Source organism: Loxodonta africana, chromosome 12 (assembly GCF_030014295.1).
Source record: "Loxodonta africana isolate mLoxAfr1 chromosome 12, mLoxAfr1.hap2, whole genome shotgun sequence".
In the NCBI taxonomy this organism is placed as follows: domain Eukaryota; kingdom Metazoa; phylum Chordata; class Mammalia; order Proboscidea; family Elephantidae; genus Loxodonta; species Loxodonta africana.
Window position 1 is genome coordinate 79,405,239 of NC_087353.1, and position 24,612 is coordinate 79,429,850.

General features: G+C 40.8%; 1 protein-coding gene across 3 annotated transcripts in view; it reads right to left on the minus strand.

Moving 5' to 3' along the window:
* USP31 (ubiquitin specific peptidase 31) overlaps nt 1-24,612 on the minus strand; it is a 104,989-nt gene that overhangs the window by 11,301 nt on the left and 69,076 nt on the right. For 2 of the 3 annotated variants that reach the window (XM_010598444.3, XM_064295694.1), the window contains exons 8-15: nt 17,148-17,259; nt 16,430-16,524; nt 14,822-14,899; nt 14,096-14,225; nt 10,959-11,078; nt 8,240-8,465; nt 2,742-2,900; nt 825-977 (exon numbers count right to left, since the gene is read on the minus strand). In XM_010598444.3, coding sequence (XP_010596746.3) covers nt 825-977; nt 2,742-2,900; nt 8,240-8,465; nt 10,959-11,078; nt 14,096-14,225; nt 14,822-14,899; nt 16,430-16,524; nt 17,148-17,259 — 1,073 coding nt within the window. The remainder of the gene's footprint in view (nt 1-824; nt 978-2,741; nt 2,901-8,239; nt 8,466-10,958; nt 11,079-14,095; nt 14,226-14,821; nt 14,900-16,429; nt 16,525-17,147; nt 17,260-24,612) is intronic. The other variant, XM_064295693.1, reaches the window with a different exon arrangement.

The following is a 24,612-nucleotide window of genomic DNA, read 5'->3' on the forward strand; positions in this document are numbered from 1 at the left end:
AGAAGCAGATTATAGCGATCGAAATGCTGGCTGCGCTCGCGGAATGAGACTTGTTGGAAGATGAGTCACCATCCTCATTACAGAAGCTGAGCTCACCCTCTCCTCCTTCCAGCTCTCAGTGCTCTGGCTGCCCGGTCCTTCCCACACCACCTGGGGTCCCTGTTGGAACCCAGGTCTGGCTTGCCCGTGAGTGCCACACAAGCAGTATGGGCAAGTGAAAAACTAAAGTCCAGCTTTTATCAGGGTTTCCAAGTTTTTATATTGTCACTATCTTCAGAATTCCTAAAAACTATCTCCAGGCAGAGGCAACAGTTTTTGTTCTTGAGGCACCTGTGCTAAAAAGATCAGGCCGCATGTTCCTCTAAGACAGCATGGTAGAAGCGTGAGAAAGGCCTTAGGCTAAGAGTCAGAGCCTCGTGCAGGGCCGGCACAGTGACCTCTCACCAGGTGGCCCTGGACTGGTCATTTAACTTTGCTGAGCCCCTCAGAGCTATTCTGCACATTTTTTAAAGCATTTTGAAAAAAAAAGGAAAAACACATACATTATACAGATTTAAAGCTCCAGCTTCCACATTAAAGCTTAAAAAATGGAAAATAATGATATGAAAAGAGAAAGTCCTAGGTCAAAGAGGAAAAGCAAACAAGGCTGTTTCTATAAAACACCATTGATCATGACCGTAGCCCACAGCTAGGCAGCCCCACTCTCTGTAACCCCTTCTGAGTTCTCCCACAACCTTCTTGAGGACTTAGCCCCTAAACGTTTACGCGGGGCCCTGTGCTGTGTTCATGAGTAGCCGTTTTGGAATTCTGTCACCAAAACCCACCATCATCTTCACTTCTTTCCCCGGTCATCTCTACGGACTCAGAGAGTGAGGCCAGGGAGGTGCGTCTGGAGGAAGCCGCTGAGGTGACGCTGGCTTGCTTGCTCCCCGGGAGCCGACTCACCCAGTGTTCGCACAGGGAAGAACTTGTGGAGCCTGCAGAAAAGGAAGCAAGCATTGAAGTCAGGACAGAACCTGTGGCCAGCCCACATTGCACTCACCTCATCAGTGTGCTGCTGCCTGAGCTGGGGTGACCAATGTTCTCACCACCGAGGTCAGTGTTAACCCCCAGACCCCATGCCTGCTCGAATACCGTTAGGTAGATGAAAAAAGGAGGGCAGACCTCCATGCACATGATGACTCTAGTAATAAAATGCAAGTACGAGGATGAATACTTCATAATGCCAAGTCCAAGTCTTAAAAGCTGGCAGGAGGATGGACTATAGACATTCATACATTTATTTATCCTACAAATATCTATTAAGCACCTCAGTGCCAGGCACTGTTTTAAGCACTTGCAGTAATATTTCTGACTGACACAAAGAGAAAAAAAGAGAGTGACAGTATACTGTTTCACTCCTCACCTCACTGTTTCATGGAACATTTTGACCATTTTCACAGGAATAACACACACACATGCACACCAAGAGACACAGGGCTATATGTCATCTGTCCTGTTCATTCCAGGAATGCTCTTAAGTATGTTAGGGCAACAGAGGCTGCTCTTGAAATTGAGTGCCTGAAGCAACATAACTGTCTCAAGTGGACCTGGTGAGGGGATGATTTCCACGCATCTCTCAGGCTCTGGAAGCACTGAGGGAGGTGTGAGAGCACTGGGATTCTGGCCTTTTGTTCAGGGGTGAGTGGCTCAGGGAGACTGTGTACTGGGTAGGGCTGGACTCCCAGCAGCAGGCTCACTCTGCGTGAGCGATGCTTCCTTTCAGCTGCTTCAAACTTGCCCCTCGCAAACTTCCAGGGGCAGCAGGGAGTGACAGTCCCTAACCTGATCACCGGTGGCGCAGTGGATAAGAGCTTGGCTGCTGAACAAAAGGTCAGCAGGCAGTTCGAATCCACCAGGCACTCCTTTGAAACCCTATGGGGAAGTTCTACTCTGTCCCATAGTGTTGCTGAGTCGGAATTGACTCAGTGGCAAATGGTTTGGTGTTGTTTGTTTAACCTGATCATACACGGCCACGTTCTAGTCCTCTGTCATATTCTCTTAAACTCAGACTCTGCACTAAGAAGCATGTATCCCCTGGTTTGCATTATTTGTGGCCAAATCAATACCGCAGGTGTGGGTGCCGACTCCTGCATTTATTAAACACAAGAAGCTAGGCCCCAGCAGGCTAAACCGAAGTCATTTAGTATTATTATAGCTTTTAATCATTTCCCATAACAGAAGAGGCCAATCTTCTCCCAGCGGGGAGGGGGACAGAAAACTATTTCTAATGGCATTTTATCTCTTACAAAATGCTTTGGTAGACATTTCCCTAGTTTGATGCATTCAACAATGCCACGAGGTAGGTATTATTATTACACCCATAATACAGATGATAAATATGTGGCTTAAATGGGCTCAGATAGGATGTGCCCCATGATAATCCAACCAAAACGTGGCAAAGCCAAGTCTCGGTTCCATGCCCCAATCGTTCATTCTCTGTACTTTCTCTGTACTTCCAGAAGTAAACACCGAGTGCTTGTTCTGTGTAGGCCCTCCTCCACCTCCGCACGATGCTCTACACAGCTGCACTCACGAGTGCACCCTCATTATCTTGACTAGTTTCCACACTAAGTGCAAATGTGAGGATTAATCTGATCAAGCTAACAGGCTCACAAGACCTTCTGGATAGGTCCTCTGGACCACTAATTACAATCTTCTGCGCTGGAAAAAAACTGCCCGAGAACTAGGGTCAGCCTTACCCGCCACTGAGCTGTTGGCCGACCACGAGGGTATAGCTGTCCGCCTCTGGTAGAAAAGGATGTAGGCTGACTGTGTGCAGACCTCGTCTTCAGCCAGCTGCTGCACGTCACTGTCATCGAAGCAGTACCACAGGCCATCCACAGAGTTCTTACAGTAGGCTGCCAGGGAGAGCCCGCCGTCAGTACCAGGGCTGGTGTACCACACACTCCACACTAACAGACACCATCCCATGAATCATATAACTAATTCAACAACATTTTAAGGCTGTGTGTTGTAACATAGAAACAGGTTTTTAAAAAATCCGAATTCCCTATTATGTCCAGGCAAAATGTTTTGAGAAATTCCAAATTATTCCAAATAGATACAATTCTATTTCAGCTTAGAAAACACTTAAGTATAAATGGTTCTCCATCAAGGACAATGATGCCCCCAGGGGATACCTGGCAACAAATGGAGATATTGTGGGGTATCCTAACTGGGGAGGGGGTGTTGTTGGCATCTAGTGGATAGAGGCAGGGATGCAGCTAAACATCCTACAATACACAAGGCAGCCCCACAACAACAATGGGAATTATCCAGCCAAAATGTCAGTCATGCCAGGGTTTAGAAACCCTGATTTAAACTTATTGTAACATTTTAATGTTTACTAGACATGGAAAATAACAAGAATAGAAATAATTATATAAATAACAGCAGCAGCTTATATCTCTTTGTACTATGGTATTATGTGCCAAGCATCTCATTTAATCCCACAGATTTGTTGTATTATCACTCCCATTTTACAGAAGCTCAAAAAGATAAACTAGCTCACCCAAGGCCATGTAGCTGGGAAAGGGCAGAACCCAGCTCGGTTCAGGCTTATCTCACCCCATGCTTGTACTTAAACCCCACCCTACTCTGCCTCCCTCAGGGAGTGCTCAAACAATGCCTGTTATGGATTGAACTGTGTCCACCCAAAATATGTGTTGTAAATGCAAACCCTATACCAGTGGATGTATTTCCATTTGGGACTAGCATTTTCTTTGTTATGTTAATGAGTCTATTAATATAACATAAGGGTATAACTTAAGCCAATCAATCGATTTTGAGATAAACGAACAGATTAGGCAAAGAAGCCCAGGACAAACAGGGGAGGGGGGGATGACACAGCTGATGCCATGTGGAGATCACCAAGGAACAGAAACGGAAAAAAGACCTTCCCCCAGAGCCAAGAGACAGAAAGCCTTCCCCTAGAGCTGGTGCCCTGAATTCGGACTTCTACCATTCTACACTGTGAGAAAATAAACCTGTTCGTTAAAGCCGCCCACTTGTGGTGTTTCTGTTACAGCAGCACTAGATAACAAAGACAATGTCCCATACAAGTTCCCTGGCAAGCTGAGAACACACGAGCTTGTGAATGCATGGGGCCTTCTCTCCAGGTCAAATTCTAAGCCTGAGACAGAAATACAGGGCATTCAAGTACCACCAAGAACAGACAGAATCTGAAGTGTTCATGATGTCAAGTCATCCTGTAAAGAGTGTTATAAGCTTGATCCAAAAAGGTACATTATTATCACACTTTCTAAAAATACCCATTTACTGGGGTGAAAACAAGTGAGTGTTAGAATATTCAGTTGAACCCTCGGACAGACTCCTTGTCAGGAACAAGGAACAACTCCTTCAACAGGCCACAACCACCTTTGCAAGTATGGAGTCTTGAGAGATGAAGAGGACTTGGGTGAGGAAAGGCTAGACCAGCCAGGTACCTAAAAAACGTGAAGAGAAAAAAAAAAAAAAACACTACGATTATAGGGAAGGAAACTATAAACTCACTAGAACCGGAGGGGAGAAAAATAGTGAGAAGCAGCAAATGGAGCCATAAAAACAGTGCTTTTGGTCAATGGTGTCAGCCTTGATGTATAAGTGACCCAGCTGGCAAGGTGGCTGCTATTATGCAGTGGCGAGTAGGAGCAGTAACGGGAGGGGTACACACCTAAGAGAAGGCGGCAGCAGCACCCTGTGCTAGTTTCAGTCTGTTTCTCTTCGGAATGGTCTGTTCTCACTCACAGTGTGGAAACTGAGGCAGCATAGTAACTCATTAACGGGTATACGTGGTATTTACGAAATAATTCTACTGGCATCTTTTATTTTTTATTTGTATCTAGTACTAGTTTCTGAGGTGTTTTCTAGACCGGTGGTACTCAAATTGTGGTCCACAGACTGGTGCCAGTCTGAAATTGCCTGTTACTGATCCACAGAAGACAAGCACCAAAACTCAGAGCAGACATTTAGAAACTTTTCTAACAATCTGATACCGCCATGGTATTTTGACTGTTTTTACAAAAGTACTGGTTAGAGGGTTCATGGAATTTTTTTTAGAAGAGTTCTTCATCACAGAGAGTTTGAGAAGTGCTGTTCTACAGTCCTTATCCAGGTTAGGCATACACATACTGTGCAATTATAGCTGGAGCTGGTGTGAAATAAAGAACCTAGCAAAGTAAACATTCCAAATGCAAACTGACACACAGTATTTTTAGTTCAGTAATGCCAACAGAATTTAGTATGTTCTCTAAACTACGATTCTAAACAGTTTATATGCCAGAAAAATGGTATGCCCTAAGCATAGCTGAGGAAATATAGAAAACATCCAAACACCTCTTTGGTAACAGCCCTGATCACTTCTCGCTCGCTAACATGGTAGCCAATTTACAGTAAGGTCACAGTGCTAGAAAGATGTGTCTGGCTCCTAATCCAAGCTCCATTCACTATATTGTACTACTCCAAGGCAGCTGTGGGGTTTCAGGCATGCTCCGTGTCTATTTTATATAAAGAGCAACGAGATACACTAAAATCTAGCTCAGTCCTATCTTTTGAAGCAATTTCTTGCTAAAAACTGCTTAACAAGCCAGTTCATATTTTCCAGAGAAACGGTATTATAAATGGAAGATGAATTCTTCATCAAAGCTGAAGCTAGGCGACATCAATTGGGATGCTAGTGAAAAGGTGACTACACCAGGTAATGGGTGAAACCAAATTACCTCTAACTCCCTTTCAATTCTAAGAGTCTATGACTTGGTATCAAAGAACACAGATATGACTAGTAGTGCCACAAGAGCAAATATCCAACTCAAAACACACCATTTATTATACAAGGGGCCCCAATAAAACATAAATATGAAATATCTAAGACACAAAACACAAATACCATTATTTAAATTTGGTTTATACCGAAATATAAGGTAAAATATATTTAAACACTTAATTAACATCAAGGAGCCCTGGAGGTTAAGTGCTCGGCTGCTAACCGAAAGGTCAGCAGTTAGAACCCACCAGCTGCTCCACGGGAGAACGATATGGCAGTCTGCTTCCATAAAGATTACAGTCTTGGGAACCCTATGAGGCAGTTCTGCTCTGTCTTACACGGTTGCTATGAGCTGGAATCGACTTGACAGCGAGTTTGGTTTTTGGTTTCGGAATATCAACTTTCATCTTCTATGAACTTACATATTTTCTTTTTCTCCTTGAAAGTGCTTCCTAGGGCAAGTAGAGGAGATCCAAGCCATTCCGTTATGAATTGGGATCATTCCTCTCACAAAGCATTGCTGCCTGCAGTACCTAATTATTTAAAGAACTTGAACTAAAAAAGCGTTTTGAGAATAAAAGATTATTGCATCCAGTCATCTTCTCCCACCCTCTCCCCAGCAAAGAGCTGGTTGAAAACGTAAGTGAGCAAGGGCTAGAGGCAGCTGGCAGACTCCTTTACCTAACAGGTAGGGAGGCAGGTTTACCAGCTAACTGCTATGGAATGAGCCTCAGGGATTTCAGAACACCAACTGGCAGAGCTCACCCTCTCTCTGCCCTCCCCCTATCTTTATGAATCAATGGAAGCACCAGCACCCTGGGGTCTTGGACAAACTGCTAGATTAATGAAGGAAGAAAGCCCCTCAGAAATGAAGTATACGTGTTAAAATGTGTTCTGTGTGAAGATGCAGAAATTCGAGTGCTGGCCACCCACAGAGATAACCAAATTAATAGTATTAGCCTCATATCAACTCTTAAACACAGATGTCCAAGCAGGAAGCCCAAAAATCTGCCTGGCCTCCAAAATGTTCACGCATGTCCTCGGCTCAGTAATTCTGTTTCTGAGACTCTACTGCAAGGACACACAGACCTAAGATACAGAAAAAGTGAATAAGCACAAAGATGTTCATCAGTGTCACATCAAAAACTAAAAACGAGAGAGAATACGTATGCTCAACAATGGGGAACGGCTATATAAGAGTTCTAATTAATTAGAGTTCTAATTAAGTATCAACATCAGAGTGCTTATGGGACAATGTGTGAAGACCAGAATCCAAAGAGCATACATGCAGCTCAGACCTCACTGTGCTTCTCTGATTCTGTAATTTTTATCTGCCTCTGTCCCCTATTAGTCCATCAAGGTCCTAGGGGTAGGCAGCAGGTATTAAACCCAGTAAGCTTGTCCTGTCCCTCCAAGATGCTCTGACCACTCTCTCCTCTAGCACCCTGCTGTGCCCACTGTTCACACTTACATCACAGAACCCGTATCAGATGTTACTAGTGTACCTCTCTCATTTTACCTGTACTTACGTCCCCACTACCAGATTATACTCCCAGAAGGTAGAGGTTGGGGCCTATTCATCTCTGCAGCTCTAGTGCCTAGCCCTGTGTAAGCTATATAAACCTGTTGCCACCGAGTCAATTCTGACTCATAGCAACCCCACAGGACAGAGCAGAACTGCCCCATAGGGTTTCCAAGGAGTGCCTGGTGGATTCGAACTGCCAACCTTTTGGTTAGCAGCTGTATCTCTTAACCACTATGCCACCAGGGTTTCCAAGGAGGTGTTCAATAAATTCTCACCTGAACAGAACATTCCAGTACAATCACAACAGTGTAAAACAATGGCAAAATCTAACAGAAGAACGCTGGAAGGAAATACCATTATCAAAATATTACCGACGGTTATTTCTGAGCTTATCCACCATGGTTGATGGTATTCTTTCTACTTCTCTCTAGCCTCTAAATTTCCTATGACAAACATAGTTGCTTTTATAAAGGGAAAAGTAAATTTAACTTTAAAGTGAAAAGAACAACCCTTTCCAAGTCATTTAAAGGCACTACACAATGGTTCACAATCACGCCAACTATGAGGAAGAACCCAGAACCTCAAACGAGCAGGGGAAAACCTTAAACTGGGAGTCAGCTTGGTACAACCAGGAGTCCATCCTGGGTTGGCCAGACGGTGCTGTCTATTGTACACAGCGCTCCCCAATCCTGTCAGACAGCTACTCAGTGACCCAACTCACAAAACAGGAGAACCAATTTCAGTTCATTTGCTCTTGCGTAGAGATCCAAATGACGAAAAACTGCCTTCACAGTTGACTTACTGCCTACTGGAGGAGAAAGGAAGGTTCTCAAGCAAAGTAACCCTGTCATAAGCAAAACGTGTCTGAAGGAACCGTCAGAAGAGACGCCCGAGCCCCTCGCATTGCAGACCTGTGTAGTGCCCCCCTTGCATGGTGCCATGATGATTGCACACAGCATACAGGTCATAGATGTAGTCCTCAGGGTCCCGCCCAAGTCCATAGGGCCGTCTCCATGGGGACCAATGGGATGGCAAACTCCAGCTGCTCTGGCTTCTCTTAACCACGTGAGGAGTCATGTCCAGGCCAGTCAAAGGGAACTTGACCATGTTCTGAAGTTTCATACGCCTGTCTCCTTCCTGTTACAAGAAGAAAAACAAGTTCTGATGATATTTTAATGCAAGCAGATAGCAGATTAGTTTAGCAGGGAATGTGGACCCTGTCAGCTGAAGAGGTTTGATTTGCCTATCTGATGTTTCCTAAGATATACACAAAACAGGGAAACAAACTAATAGTTTCAATTATCTATAGGAACAGGTTTTAATCTCACTAACAGTGGAACCAGTGATGACCTACATATAAGGTGTTAATGAGCCCCTCTGAGTCTTCATTTCCTTACATGTTGAAGGGCACTAATTCTACTAGTTTTTTTGACTTACAAACGTGACAATTTCAGGTGGTTCATCCTGGTATCTCTGTCACAGAGGCATGAAAATAAAAAGAGTGATGACATATGTGAGGGGCAAAGCACAGTGCCTGGCACAAAACAGCCACTGGGTAAATGGTGCCCCTTTCTTCTCCACCTCCTCCAACAAGTGCATTAAAAGCTGTTAACAATGACTTAGCTTAATATATTCACTTAGTTGACAATCTTGGGTAATCTCTACTTTCCATTAAGCCTATGGGGAAATCCTTTGAAAAGCAACCATCAACTGAATAGATACTTACTGGATGTTTTCCCTGTCTATAGATTAAAAAAATATGAATCAGACATGGACAATGCCGCCCTAAGGAGCTATGAATCTATTAGGAAAAGGAGATTTTCATTAAAAGGCAGGATGGGCCCTGGACTGTTACAAAGTACAGGCTGAAGAATCTGGGCCTTATTCTGTAGTCAACAGGGAGCCACTGAGGCTTTTATGGGAGAGGCAGTGTCAGCAGAGTTGTGGGTGAAGTGTGTAAGCAGTGCATAAAACACGTTAAAAAGGGAAGCAATGCAATTGTAATCGGCTGAAAAGTAACAAATGTCTGAACTGGCAGGGTGACAGCAAGAATGGGGAGAAGGAAACACATACAGTAGTGAACGGAGAAGCACAACCAAGCTGGAGCAGTGACCTGCTACATAAGGGGACAAGAAAGAAGTCAAAGATGACACTCGAGTTTTGCTCCCGGGTTGCTAAAAGGTGATGATAGGCCTTTAAAAGCAATAGAGAGCAAAGGAAATGAATCTTGTATATGTGGAAGCAGAAAGAGAAGGCTGGGATCCAAACCCTCAACCAGCTATCCATCTGCAGATCCCAGTGGCAATAAGCAGTTGGGACACTCAAGGAAATGCCCATTCTTTACTACTAGGAGCTTAACCCCACCCCACTGTGTGAAACCCCCAGTCCTGGGGACCAGATGTGGGTCCTACTTGACACATCCACTTCACCAGCAAATCCTAACCATCTCTCGAATCTATTCACTTCTCTCCATCTCCATCATCACAACTCTATTCCAAGCCATTGGCATCTCTCCCTGGACAACTGCAATGGTCTCCCGCCCACCTCAACTCACATCACTAGTTTCAAAACACTAGTTTGGTCATGTTGCTTCTCTGCTTAAAACTCATCATTGGAAGCCCACTCTACCTATAAGGGCCAGCTTGGACAACCAGTCCACCCACCTCTCCCACGTTAATGCACAGCATTCTCCCTGTCCATCCCAAATGGCCTGCTTTCAGCTCTTTGAGCATGCCCCATGTTCTTAGGCCACGGGGCTTTGAGCACATGCTCTCTCAGCTGGGAATGCTCCCACCCCACCTCATCTGGTCAATGCCTACTCATCTTCCAGACACAGGACTTCTTAAAGCCAGGCCTCACAGACTCCTCTAACATTTACCCCTTAATTACCTCTCCCACAATAGAGCTGTCTAGGAAAATCCTAACTTTAGGAAACAGACAACCTCTTTGGAAAAACTGACTCACAAAGAGTATTATCTTTGTATATATTTATGACTCATCTCCCTATCTGTACAGCAATTCCTTGGAAGGAGGACAACACCTATTATTATTTGAAGTAGAAATAGAATTCTACCTCCCCCAGAAATGATCCCTATTTTTTTTTTTTAATACCAAAGTACACTTACCAAAATTTAAGCACAACTTTTAAAGTTTAAATTCTAAAGCAAACCCTCAAGGACAAAGTAAAATACCTGCAATATGAACTAAAATTTTTTAGTATTACAAGGGTCACAAGATACAGGATTCTCAAATTTTGCTTTGGCAAAGAACAAAACATGACCCCGAACAGGGACAGATCACCAAAAACGAAACCCACTGTCATCAAGTAGATTTCAACTCATAGCGACCCCCTAGGACAGAGCAGAACTGCCCCATAGGGTTTCCAAGGCTGTAATCTTTCTCCCACAGAGCGGCTGGTGGGTTTGAACTGCCAACCTTTCAGTTAGTAGCCCAACTCTTAGCTACTGCAACACCAGGGCACCTAAAGGGGCAGATATGTAACTATATTTACACAGACAGGCTTCCTGGATCAAACAGGAACATCCGAGAATCCCACAAAGCCCACCAGTAGGGGGCAGAAGAACCATGGTCACGGGCTTGTTTCTTCCCTGTGACAGAGGATTTCCTTACCTGTCGAAATCTCTTTAGATGTATAATAAGCACATCAGGCAGAGTCCACAGGCTTAAAGTAATGCTTCCCTGCTGCAGCTGCTTACAGTGCGGGCAACGCCAGGCATCATCTGGGGCAAGCTGAAAACAAGGATAACGACTTCTGTTACACGCCACTTCACGGAAGAGGTTTTATAGGAGACAGCTAGACTAATTTTTTAGCCAGGGCATATACAACTCAGAAACTCTCTGAAAACTGGACTACAGTACATTATGGGAGTAGATGGAGAAACACAATCAAAAGTGGTACCTGGCCAGAGTTGGTACCCAAACGTTTGTTGAGATTATTCCTCAAAAAGTAACAACTGAAGAGGTAAACTACTTTACAGAGAATGTTAGATGTCACGGAAGCACCTCAAATTCAGCACACCCCTCAAACTCAACTCATCACCTTTCCATCCAATACGGTTCCTCAAGCTCATCATTCTAGATCAGTGAGATCCTTTGTAGATCACTGGGTTACAAAGTGTTCCCAAAAGATATGTCAAAGTCCTGAACCCCAGTACCTGTGAATGTGACCTTATTTGGAAACAGTCTCTTTGTAGATGTAATTAAACTAAGGATCTCAGAACAAGGTCATCCTGGATTTAGGGTAGGCTCTAAATCCAATGAGCGATGTCCTAATAAGAGACAGAAAAGGAGAAGACACAGAGGCACAGAGGAGAATGCCATGTGGAGATAGAGACTAGAGTTACGCATATACAAGCCAACGAGCACCAAGAACTGTTGACAAAGACTAGAAACTAGGAGAAAGGCACAGAACAGATTCTCCCTCAGAGCCTCCAGGAGGAAGCAATCCTACCAACACCTTGACTTTGGACTTTTGACCACCAGAACCATGAAAGAACACATTTCAGTTGTTTCAAACCACCCTGAAACCAAAACTAAACCCACTGCCGTGGAGTAGAGTCCAACTCACAGTGACCCTACAGTACATAGGGTAGAACTACTGTCCTGTAGAGTTTCCAAGGAGTGCCTAGTGGATTCAAACTACCGACCTTTTGGCTAGCAGCTGCAGCTCTTAACCACTACGCCACCAGGGTTTCCTTCAAACCACCCAGTTTGTGATCATTTGTTACACACAGCAGCCCCAGGAAACCAATACAAATGCCAGTGCTGTCATCAACCACGTGTGCTCTCCCCTATGCTTTCTGACATTCTCAAACATCTCCAATGTCAATTTAAAAACTAAAGCTAAACCGGAAAACTAGGACAGGTTCTCAATATAAAGCCTGCAATCAAACAGTTTCAGAACCAACCAACCGTTTTATTATCAAGCCCAAAACTAAAAAAAGTACATCTTATGAGAAACTATTGGTAAAGGAACTGACTCTGAACAGCTTGAGGGAGAGAAGATTCAGTGAGAACGTGAAACCTATTTTCGAATATTTGAAGGTGAGACAAGCGTAAAAACAAAAAAACTTGTCATCAATGTTCTTAAAGAACTCAAGATACAGAACTAACACCTGTTAGTTGTCATAAGCTGACATATTACAGGTTAACGTCAGTAACCATCAAAGCTATCCAGAGATCAAGCGGTGTGTCTCTTGAGTGGGCAGACGCCTCATAACAAAAGGTATTCAAGTAGAGGCTGGACAGTCATCTATTTGAAACTAAGTAGAAGGACCAAACCTTTAGAAAAAAGGAGTTCTTTAAAGCTCCCTCCAGCTCTGAAAATGCATGACTCCCTATATACAAAAGGGGAAGGTTAACAACTAGTAATCAAGATCATGACCCTAAACACCATCACAAGGCTTAATGAATTAATTTCAAGTGCTCTAGTCAAGGTTTCTCGAGGTGCACAAATACCAGAACTATCTGGAGGCTGAAAAACACACAGGCCTGAGCCTCACTCAGAGACTCATTTATTCACAGATCTGCCCATCCACTCATTCAAACGGAAACCGTGGTAGCATAGTGGTTAAGTGCCAGAGCTGCTAACCAAAAGGCCGACAGTTCGAATCCACCAGGCACTCCCTGGAAACTCTATGGGGCCATTCTACTCTGTCCTGTACGGTCGCTATGAGTCGGAATCGACTCGATGGCAGTGGGTTTGGTTTTTTGGTTTACTCATTCAAATATTTACCAAACCCCTACTATCTCCAAAGCACTGTGCTAAGTGATCTAAAGCACCACTGTCCAATAGAACTTTAAGTCTGGGCTATTAGGTACTGAAGCCACTAGCCATATATGCTTACTAAAAAATAAAAAAATAAACTTTTTTTATTTTTTAGGCACTTAAAATGTGGCTAACGCAACTGAGAACTAATTTTTTTTTTAATTTCATTTAATTCTAATTAGCTTGAATTTAGATAGTTTCTGGCACAATGTTTTTAGAAGGAGCCATGGTGGTGCAATGGTAAAGCACTCAGCTGCTAACCAAAAGGTCAGCTGTTCGAACCCACCAGTCGCTCCACAGAAGAAAAGACCTGGCGATCTGCCTGCATAAAGATGACAGCATAGGAAACCCTATGGGGCAGTTCTACTCTGTCCTATAGGGTTGCTATGAATCGGAATCGATTTGATGGCACACAACAGCAACAAAAAGTGTTCTTAGAAAGTATCAAAAAGTTGAGAACCACTGCTCTTGTCACTATAAAAACTAAAGGTTTCTGAATTGAAACAAAAAAATAAATTATTAACCATTAAAAACAGAAGAATAAACTACAAAGGTTCAATTCCATAGCATTCCAATTGATCAACATTTCTGAAAATTCAAACCACTCTTTGTTAACAATATCTAAAAGGAACAGCACTAAAACACTCATTAAGAGTGCAGCGCCCAGCATAACATAAAAATTCTTGAGAGTTTTGTGAGACGTATTTGTTTCTCCAGGAAACCCTGGTGGCGTGGTTAAGTGCTAAGGCTGCTAACCAAAAGGTCGGCACTTCAAATCCGCCAGGTGCTCCTAGGAAACTCTATGGGCCAGTTCTACTCTGTCCTGTAGGGTCGCTATGAGTCGGAATCAACTCGACGACAGCACTGGGTTTGGTTTTTTTTTTTTTTAATTTGTTTCTCCATTGTCATCTTGTCAGTGTCCCCCTCTTTACCGCCCCTACTCTCTGCACCTCCCGAGAAATGCTGCCCAGCCTCTTACCCGTTCCTCTTTGGTGTAGAGTTGGAAACATTGGGATAAAGTGCAGGTCTGAGGCTGGTGATGACGTTCCTTTTGCAGACGGACACTTTCCGCATCAGGGATATACTCATCCTCAGCGTTTACAAACAAGCTGCGATTGGGGGGAAAAAGCATTTATCAGAGGATGTCTTGCAAAACTGACACAAAAATACAATTATATAGCTTCACCAAGTGGCTATAAATTCACAACAAAAAGATAAATGTGTAAGAAAGCAAAAGTGGTAATCCAATTTTTCTATGTTCCAAAATGTTGAAAAGTTCTCTATCTACAAGGGAATTTTCAAAATAACTTGGAGTTGTTTTTTCTGGGATTGGCCATGAACTGTGTTGATTAATTCATATATTCTTGTCCCTCGTATCTAGGGGTATGTATTTGATATAGCTTACTAGAGTTAATGGGCCTTAATAAGAAAATCGAAGTACCCAGACCTTTATAGTTACTGAATATACAGCTTCTGTCTCATTAGCAGCAAACAAATGTTCTAAGGTTTTGGGGTCTGGAAGAGAGAATGGAATGGAAAGGAAAGTAATAATAAACTGTAAATAAATGATTAGCAACACATTTGGATACTTAGCTAAAGAGAAGAGAGATTTGTGCTTCGACTAATTTGAAAGATCAAAGGTGTGCTACTGAAGTGGTATTAAAGATTCCATAAATACTAGGTAAAAAAATATATATATACTCACAAATCTTTCGTCTCCTTGTCCCATTCTACTACTAATTTCACATGAGCCGTACCACCTGGTCCACAAGATTTTAATGCCCTATAGGGTGGGGGAAGGAGGGAGAAGCCACACGTTGTTTTCTAAATAAATTATTTTATTTCAATGTGATGATGTCCTATCTAAGGTCATAATACAGTTACTGAAAACCTTCCCATAGTTCCCCATCAGGGAAAGTTTCTACTGAGACCACCATAACCTCAAACTTAATAACTAGGTTATGTCTGGGCTGAAAAATCCTTAAATCAAAATGTCCAACACAGAAATAAAGAGATTGGAAGAAATGTAGGATCACATTATCTGGCTGCTAACAATCACTCTCAGATGTTTCTTATGCTCTTTCTAATTTTTTGCCCCATTTCTCACTGACCCAAATAGAGACTGGGCAATGGTTCTCCCTGGTAGCAAAGTCTGCTCTAGTACCTCTCCACCTCCCCCATGGACCATGCCTAATACCATCACATGCCCTATTACATGCCATATACCACGTGGACTACGCTCACACCGATCTAAACCCTGCCTGTCCTGCAAGGCATCACTCAAGTCCCACCTCCTTCCTTCATAAAACCTCTTGAGAAACTTGTAGCACTCACTGTCAGCATTACTCATCCAACATTTTTCATGCTCTGCAGTGTTTTGGGTCATTATCTAATCTATTAAATGTCATCTCCAAAACCAAACAGTGAGCTGATTTCAAACAGGACTATGTTGTATACTTTCTGGAATCCTGAAATGCAGGCACCACGGTATTTATTGAAAAAACAAAAAACGGTAATAAAAATAATGTGTCTATATTTATGTATCCATGTAATATAGATATACATGTCTCTATTATTTTAATTTAAAAAAACAAACAAACAAAACTCCTTGGCACAGAGTCAATTCCGACTCGTAGTGACCCTACAGAGTATTGTAAACACAACAAAAGCACATAGAAAGTACTCACTTTCAGAATGGAGTGATTAATTTCAGAGTGTGGCGATTAACTCTACCAGTGGTAAAGGAGGGACAGTATGAAGAAAGGCTTGAAGGAAAAGAATTACGGACAGAGGAAACCAGCCATGCAAAGACACACATATGAAAGAGTACAGTTATGTTAAAAGCTCATCAGTACTCTGATACCGCTGAAGGTGTAAGACGGTAGGGGCAGGGATAGCAAAACGTTACAGAAGGGAGGTGTTCAGGGTTCAAACTGAAAAACCTCACATACTGTGGAACCTGGGCTTTATCTTTCAGGCCATAGGGTACCGCTGAAGGATTTCAAGGAGGAATGTGACATAAACAGACTTCTACCTGGGAAAACTTCCATTTTGGTGAAGATGAAAGTGTAATTTATCTGTAGTCCTAGGACGTAGGTTAATTGGTTTCCTACATCCATACAGTATGACTTTTCTGATTTTAAAAAAGACAGTAACATGTATCATCCTCAAATATGAATCAAAAATGAAATAAGTACTTAATTTCTAAATGAGACTAAAGAATCTGCCATGTTTATGTGGAAATCATACCAAACATCACTTGAAAGTACACATGAGCATATATTAAATTCTATAAGGTGATTTTTTTCTTTACCTTTCTACCGTTGGATGGCACAAAGGCTGCTCCTCCTGAGGCAACAAGTATGTTATTCCCACGACACTGACCACACGCAAACTGAATGGACACACCTGCGTCGGATGTTAAACGAGAGTTAGGCTGAATTCCTCTTCAAGTGCATCTGCTTTACAGCGGCACTTCCAAAGATTAAAAAAAAAATTTAGAGGGCTAGTAAATGTTCATTTTACAAAACTGGTTCTCTATAATATTCTGTTAGGCTGTTGAACCAGTCTAATATAAGTCTAATATACTTTAAATATGATTTATCCAAGTGCAATGTACATATCAAATATGTTATACAAGGCAGGTAATACATTGCTCTAGCTGAACATTAACTTAATGGTCTTCCATGGATACCTTAACACAGCAATCATAATTTTAAAAATATACAGGTAGATGTTCTAGCAAAACCTCTCCAAGCTTATCATGTGCTCAACTTTATTCAACAAGTATTATAAAGAAATACCCAGGAGTTCAAGGGAAAGCTTGCAGCAACTAGGGTAAGTCCTTGGTTTTGAAAATCTGAACACAGCTGATTTTATTAAACAGCTTTTCGCCAGGGCTCCCTAACGTCCCAGCCTGGTGTCTGGCCTCCCTCCAGTACAGAGGTCTGGACTTTAAAGGCCATTTTCATGACTGTTTCTTTCATGCATACACAAGCATGCTATGCTGGAGTATCAAAATGCTTACAGACCTGAACGCAAACTGTGGGCCTCAAGAAACACTTCATCTTCTCTAAGATTTCCTTCTGCAGAAGGTCCCATGCTATTGTCTTCTCCAGGTGCAGCACAAAAGGCAATCCAAACCTAACACAGATAAGTATTAGAGTAGCCTTAAAATACGGCAATTCTTTGATAATGTAATTCCTTATTCCTGACCTTTTCAAACAGAATCACAATAAAATTGGTTTTAGGATCATTGTCAAAATGAAACAAATAAGAAATTTAAAACTCTCTTTAGTAGATGAGAGAGTCAGAAGCAGATGAGATTTCTAAATCAAATTTAACAGCATTTATACCAAATGGTTTCTATGGGAGTACGATGCTAGGATATGAGGTGGCAAGGGGACAGTATTAAGCGAGATGGCGAGGGAAGAGGGGATGAGAGTATACATGAGTTGATAAACAACATGAGTCAAACAGAAAAGGGGTTAGGTGCCAGGCGAAAACACAGAATCAGAAGGTCTACCAGCCAGGCAGCCATATCCTGGCCATCCCTGACAACTAGGGAAACACTGGCAAGGAAGTGACACTGAAAGTCAGCTCCTACCCTAGGGCAGAAGCTATCTGGCCTCTGCCATGTTTCCTGTATCACAATGCTGGGCTCACAGGTGTTAGAGAACGAGAGACAGTAAAATGGTTCTCAGCCTTGGCTGCACATCGAAATCATCTACCAACCAAAACCAAACCCCCTACCATCAAGTCAATTCCAACTCCTGGCAATCCGATAGCACAGGGTAGAAATGCTCCATAGCATTTCCAAGGCTATAAATCTTCATGCAAGCAGACTGCCACATCTTTCTCAGGCAGGGAAGCTGGTGGGTTTGAACCACCGACCTTTCAGTCAGCAGCCAAGCACTGTAACCACTGCACCACCAGGGCTCTCTGAAATCACCCAGGAGCTTTAAAAAAATCACTAATGTCCAAGTTTAACCCCCAGGGATTTTGATGTAACCGGTCTGGTATGTGGCCCAAGCACTGAGATTTTTTTAGGGGCGTCTCAGGCAGTTCTAATATGTATCTCAAGGTTGAGATCCCTCGGCCTAGCCCAATTCTCACCCAAGCCCCAATCATTCAACCTTATTTACTGTTCCCTAAATGTGTCCCACTTTCACGCATCCATTTCTTACTCCAAGCAATTCCCTCAGCTTGGAATGCCCTTTCCTCACTTCTTGTAGACTATCTATATCAAGACCCAGTGAAGGTGTTCTTCTTCTCCAGCAAGCAACTGTTGGTTTGTTATCCCTACCAGAGCACTAACCACACTGTGCTGTAAATACTGCCTGCTTAATTTTTCTGTCTCCACCAAAATAGCATGAGTTATTTGATTGCAGAACTGTGATTTACTTATATAGCCGGGTTCTTAAGGTTCTTAGCCAAAGCCTAGAATATAGTAGATGCTTAATAAATGCTGAATGAATAAATGAAAGAATAAACACACTAATAGATGAACTCTGATTCAGCCCAAAGCAGAGGTTCTAAGACCAGCAATACACCCATTACTAACAATCATCAAGCAGTTTATTCACATTACTGCTCAACATGAACCATCTACCTAAAAGTCACCATCACATGTAAATCATCCAGGTACATTTTTATCATGATGACATTTGTACTCTTAGGATACTAGCATCAGGGTCTGAAGCAAGGTGGCAGCAGGAGCAGCTGCATACTCCCATCCCCCAACGAAATACCAAAATACAAGAAAAACCAAGCAGAAACTAGCAGAATGAACTTTGTCAGAACTCTCTCTGGAGAACAGTCAAAAAGTTACAACTAAGTAAACACTGGATCAAGAAAAAGATGACATATAAATGCAGGAAAGCTTTGGTTACTACAAGGCTGTGCCCTATCCCCTCCCTAGCTCAGTGTGGCCATCTTAAAGTGGCAGCTTGTCCTCCCGGACAGGGATTCTGGTCTCTGGTTCTGGACAAGCAGAGCAGACTTTATTTGCAAATTTATGTCTGCCCTGACCTGTTTAGGCGCTGACTGCAGGACTGAAGCAAGGTGTTCAGTCTTGGTCTGGACTACCTCCAAGCTCACACAAGGCTGAGAGGCAGCAGGAAATAATACAAGGCTGAAACCACCAGTAGATGCCTGGGGCTAAAGAGTGCCATTAAGGCATAAAATAAACACCTAAAGACTGGAAGGAGAGGCTGGAGACAGAATTTCAGAAATTAAGGCTCTCAAAAGCACTGAGGGGGGTGGGGGAGACAGGGAGGAGGACTGAGAAAGCCACATGCATGCCCAGGGCAAGTTGTATGCTCAGCAATTACCTGAGAAGATCCCACATTTTCACCTTAGGCTGACAGAGCGCAAACCAGGCTAAGTGTTGAAGGGGGGCTCAGGCACAAAGCCAAATTGCAAAGACTGAGAGAAATTTTTGCTTTATCTTGGTTTTTGTGTGTTTGTATTTCCCCTGGCATTTGAGACATTTTCTGTCAAAACACTAGCTGAACTCAAGCTAAGAAAGACAGACCTCCTGCACATCAAGGAAGAGAGTATTTGCAAAGATAGTTAGGGGAAGTCACCAAACACATGGAGAACAAGTGCCTTTAATAATTTAGAAAGAGAAAAAAAAAAAAAAGCAACCCTAGGAAAGGGGAACAATCTGATTTCCAGAGTTATCACATTATAATAGCCAAATATCCTAGTTTCAACCAAAAAAAACCCACAAGGTTCAAAGAAACAGAAAAGGATGGCCCATTCAAAAGAACAAAATAAAGTGACAGAAATCCTTCCTGTGGAAGCCCAGTTAGTGAACTTACTTGGGAAGGACTTTAAAACAACAGTATAAAATATGCTCAAAAAAAACCAAAGGAAAAAATAAAGAACTAAAGGAAATCAGGAAAAAAGGCAGTATCATTAAAAATCATTAAAGAGACAGAAATTATAAAAAGAAACTAAACAAATACTGGAGCTGAAAGTACAATAATGGAAATGAAAAATTCACTGGAGGAGTTAAACAGCAGATTTGAGCTGGCAGAAGTAAGAATCAGTGAACTAAAAGAGAGAAAAATTAAAATTACAGGGTCTGAAGAACAAAAAGAAAATAGAATGAAGAAAAGTGAACAGAGTCTAAGGAACTTGTAGGACACCATCATGTGGTCCAACATATGCATTTGTGGGAGTCCCAGAAGGAGAAGAAAGAAAGAAAGGAGCAGAAAGAGTATTTGAAGAAATAATGGCCAAAAACTTCTCCAAACCTGGTGAAAGATACGAATTTACACATCCAAAAAGACAACAAACTCCAACGAGAGTAAATCCAAAGAGACCTACAACAAGACATATTATAGTCAAACTCTCAAACACCAAAAACAGAGTATCATGAAAGCAGCAAAGGAGAAGTGATCATTACATACAATGGAACCTCAATAAGATCAAGTGCCAATTTCTCCTCAGAAATCATGGAAACCAGAAGGCAGTAGGATGACATGTTTAAAGTCCTGGAAAAAAAAGAAAGAACTGCCAATCAAGAATTCTATATTCAGCAAAACTGTCCTTCCAAATGAGAGAAGAACATTCCTGTGAAGGAAAAAAAAAAAAAAAAGCTGAAGGAGTTCATTACCACAAAATCTGCCCTACTAAACAATGCAAAAGAGAGTTCTTTAAATTGGAATGAAAGGACGCTAGACAGGAACTTGAAGCCATATGGAGGAAAAAAGATCTTCAGTAAAGGTATTTTCACGAATAAATATAGAGGCCAACTCTATGATATATTTGCATTATAACTCTACCTGCTATGTCCTATGTTATTTAAAAGACAACTGCATAAAAAATAATTATAAATTTGTTATTGAGCACACACATATAAAGGTATAATTTGTGACAACGTAAAGGCGGGAGACGAGCAGTATAGGAACATAGTTTTTTTATGTTATTGAAGTTAAGTTGATATCAATTTAAAGTACGTTAATATAAATTTACAATGTTAATGTAATCCCCATGGTAACCACAAAGAAAATATCTTAAAAAAATACACACATAAGCAAATGATAAGGGAATCAAAATAGTTCACCACCAAAAAGTCAACTAAACGCTAAAGGAGGTAGTACTGGAACAAAAAAGATATAAGGTACAGAAAGTAAACAGCAAATGGCAGAAGTCCTTCCTTTAAACTGCTTTAAATATAAATTGATTAAACTCTCCAATCAAAAGACAGAGGTTGGAAGAATGGATAAGAAAAGGTATTCAACTACATGCCATCATAAAAGACACAAATTAGATCCAAAGACACAAATAGGGTGGAAGTGAATTAACAGGGGAAAACATATTCCTTGCAAACACTAACGAAAACAGAGCTGAGATAGTTGTGTTAATATCAGACAAAATAGACTTTAAGTCACATCTGCTGTAAGAGTCAAAGGGCATTATATAATGAAAAAAGAATATCAAGGAGAAATAATTAAAATATATGCACCTACCAGCAGAGACCCAAAATACATGAAGCAAACATTAATTAACAGAACTGAAGAAAAAAACAGACAGTTCTATAATAATAGAGATTTCAACACACCACTTTCAACAATAGACAGAACATCAGGACAGAAGAGGAATAAGGACAGAGGATTTCAACAATACTATAAACCAACTGGAGCCCTGGTGGTACAGTGGTTAAGTATCTGGCTGCTAACCAAAATGTCAGCAGTTCAAATCCATCAGCCACTCCTTGGAAACCCTGTGGGGCAGTTCTACTCTGTCTTATAGGGTCACTATGAGTTGGAATTGACTTGACGGCAATGGGTTTGGTTGGTCTGGATAAACCAACTAGGCTTAACAGATATATATGGAATACTCTGCCACAAGACACATTCTTCTTCAGTGCACATAGATCATTCTCCAGAACACACTATACGCTAGGTCACAAAACAAGTCTCAATAAATTTAAAAAGACTGAAATTATACAAAAATACCTTCTCCAATCATAACAGAAAGAAATGAGAAATCAATAAAAGAAAAACTGCAAATTTTACAAATACGTGGAAATCAAACAATAAAAAAAAAACAGAATCAAACAATATATTATTAAATAACCAATGGGTCAAAGAAGAAATCCAAAGGGAAATCAGAAAATATGTAGAAATGAATAAAAAGGAAAAAACAATATACCAAATCTTATGAAATACATGGAAGGCAATGCTCAGAGTGAAATTTATAGTGGTAAATGACTACAGTAAAAAAGAAGAAAGATCGCAAATCAATAACCTAACTTTACGCCATAAAGAACTAGAAAAAGAAGGACCAACAAAGCCCAAAGCTACCTGAAGAATGGAAATAACAAAGATCAGAGAAGATATAAATGAACTAGAGAATTAAAGAAACAGAGAAAATCAATAAAACCAAAATTCAGTGCTTTAAAAAAATCAATAAGGCTGACAACTTTAGCCAGACTTAAAAAGAAAAAAAGAGAGAAGACACAAATAACTAAAACCAGTAGCAAAAGTAGCAATATTACTACTGATCCTACATAAATAAAAAGGATTTTAAGAGAATACTATGAAAACCTGTACACCAACAAATGAGATAACCTACATGAAATGGAAAAATTTCTAGAAACACACTAATCACCAAAACTGACTTAAGAAGAAACAGAAAATCTCAACAGACCTTTGACAAGGGAAGAGATGCAAACAGTATTCAAAAACCCGCCAAGGAAGAAAAATCCAGGACTAGATGACTTCACTGAGGAATTCTACCAAGCATTTAAAGAAGCCATTCCCAAGCTCTTCCAAAACATGGAAGAGGAGGAAACAGTTCCTAATTCAACCTATGAGGCCAGTATTACCTGACACCAAAGACAGATAAGATACCACAAGTAAAGAAAACTACAAATCAATATATCTTATGAATATAGAAGCAAAAATCCTCAACAAAATACTAGCAAACTGAATCTAAGAGCATATTAAAAAGATTATACACCATGATCAAGTGGGATTCATCCCAGAAATACCAGAGTGGTTCAACATAAGAAAATCAATTAATGTAATACACCAAATTAACAGAACAAAGGAGAAGAACCACATGATTATCCTAATTGATGCACAAAAGGCATTTAACAATATACCAAACACCCTTTTATAACAAAAATACTAAGCAAACTAGTAACAGAAGAGAAATTCCTCAACATGGTAAAAGGTATTTATGAAAAACCCACCGTTCATATCACACTCTATGGAGAAAGACAGAAAGCTTCCCCAAAGATAAGGGACAAGACAAAAATGCCCACCTTCATCACTGCTATTCAACATTGTACTGAATGTTCTATTCAGAGCTATTATGCAAGAAAACATAAAAGGTATTCAAATCTGAAAGAAAGAAGTAAAACTGTATTACAGATGACACGATTTTATATATAAAAAATCCCAAGGAAAGCTACTAGAGCCAATAAACCAATTCAGCAAAGTTGCAGGTACAAAATCAACATACAAAAATCAGTTGTCTTTCTATATACAAACAATGAACAATCTGAAAAGGAAATTAAGAAAACAGTTCCATTTACCATAGCATCTAAACAAATAAAATACCTAGAAATAAATTTAACCAGGAAGGTGAAAGACTTGCATACTGAAAATTATAAAACATTGCTGAAAGAAATATAAAAAGACCTAAATAAATGGAAAGACATCCAGTGTTTACGGACTGGAAGATTTAATATTGTTAACACAGCAATACTACCCAGGGCAATCTACAGATTCAATATAATCCATATCAAAATTCCAACAGCCTTTTTTGCAAAAATGGAAAAGCCAACCTTCAAATTCATATAGAATTGAAAAGGTCCTTAATAGACAAAGCAATTTGGAAAAAAGAACAATGTAGGAGGACTCACATTTCTTTATTTTAAAATAAAGTACAAAGCTACAGTAATTAAAACAGTATAGTACTGACCAAAAATAGACATACTGACCAATATAGAATCGAGAGTCAAGAAAGAAACCCACACATTTAAGGCCAACTGATTTCCAACAAGATTACCAAATCCATTCAATGGGGAAAAAACATTCTCTTTAACAAATGGTTCAGGACAACTGGCTCCCCACATGCAAAAGAATAAAGAATTAAGTTGGACCTACAACCATACAGGAAAATTAACTCAAATTGGATCAGTGACCCACATATAAGAACTAAGACCATAAAACTGGAAGAAAAAAAACATAGCGGTACAGTTTCAAACACTTCTTTCTTTTAGACAATGGATACTCAGATATGATATCAAAAGTGTGAGCAACAAAAGATAAAATAGATAAACTGTACTTCATCAAAATTAAAAACTCTTCTTCATCAAAGGTCTTTATCAGAAAAGTGAAAAGACAGCCTAAAGAATGGGAGAAAATATTTGGGAACCATGTATCAGATAAAGGTTTAATTTACAAAGAAATACAATTCAGCATCAAAAAAAAGAATTGAAAAATTAGCAAAAGAACTCAATAGAGATTTCTC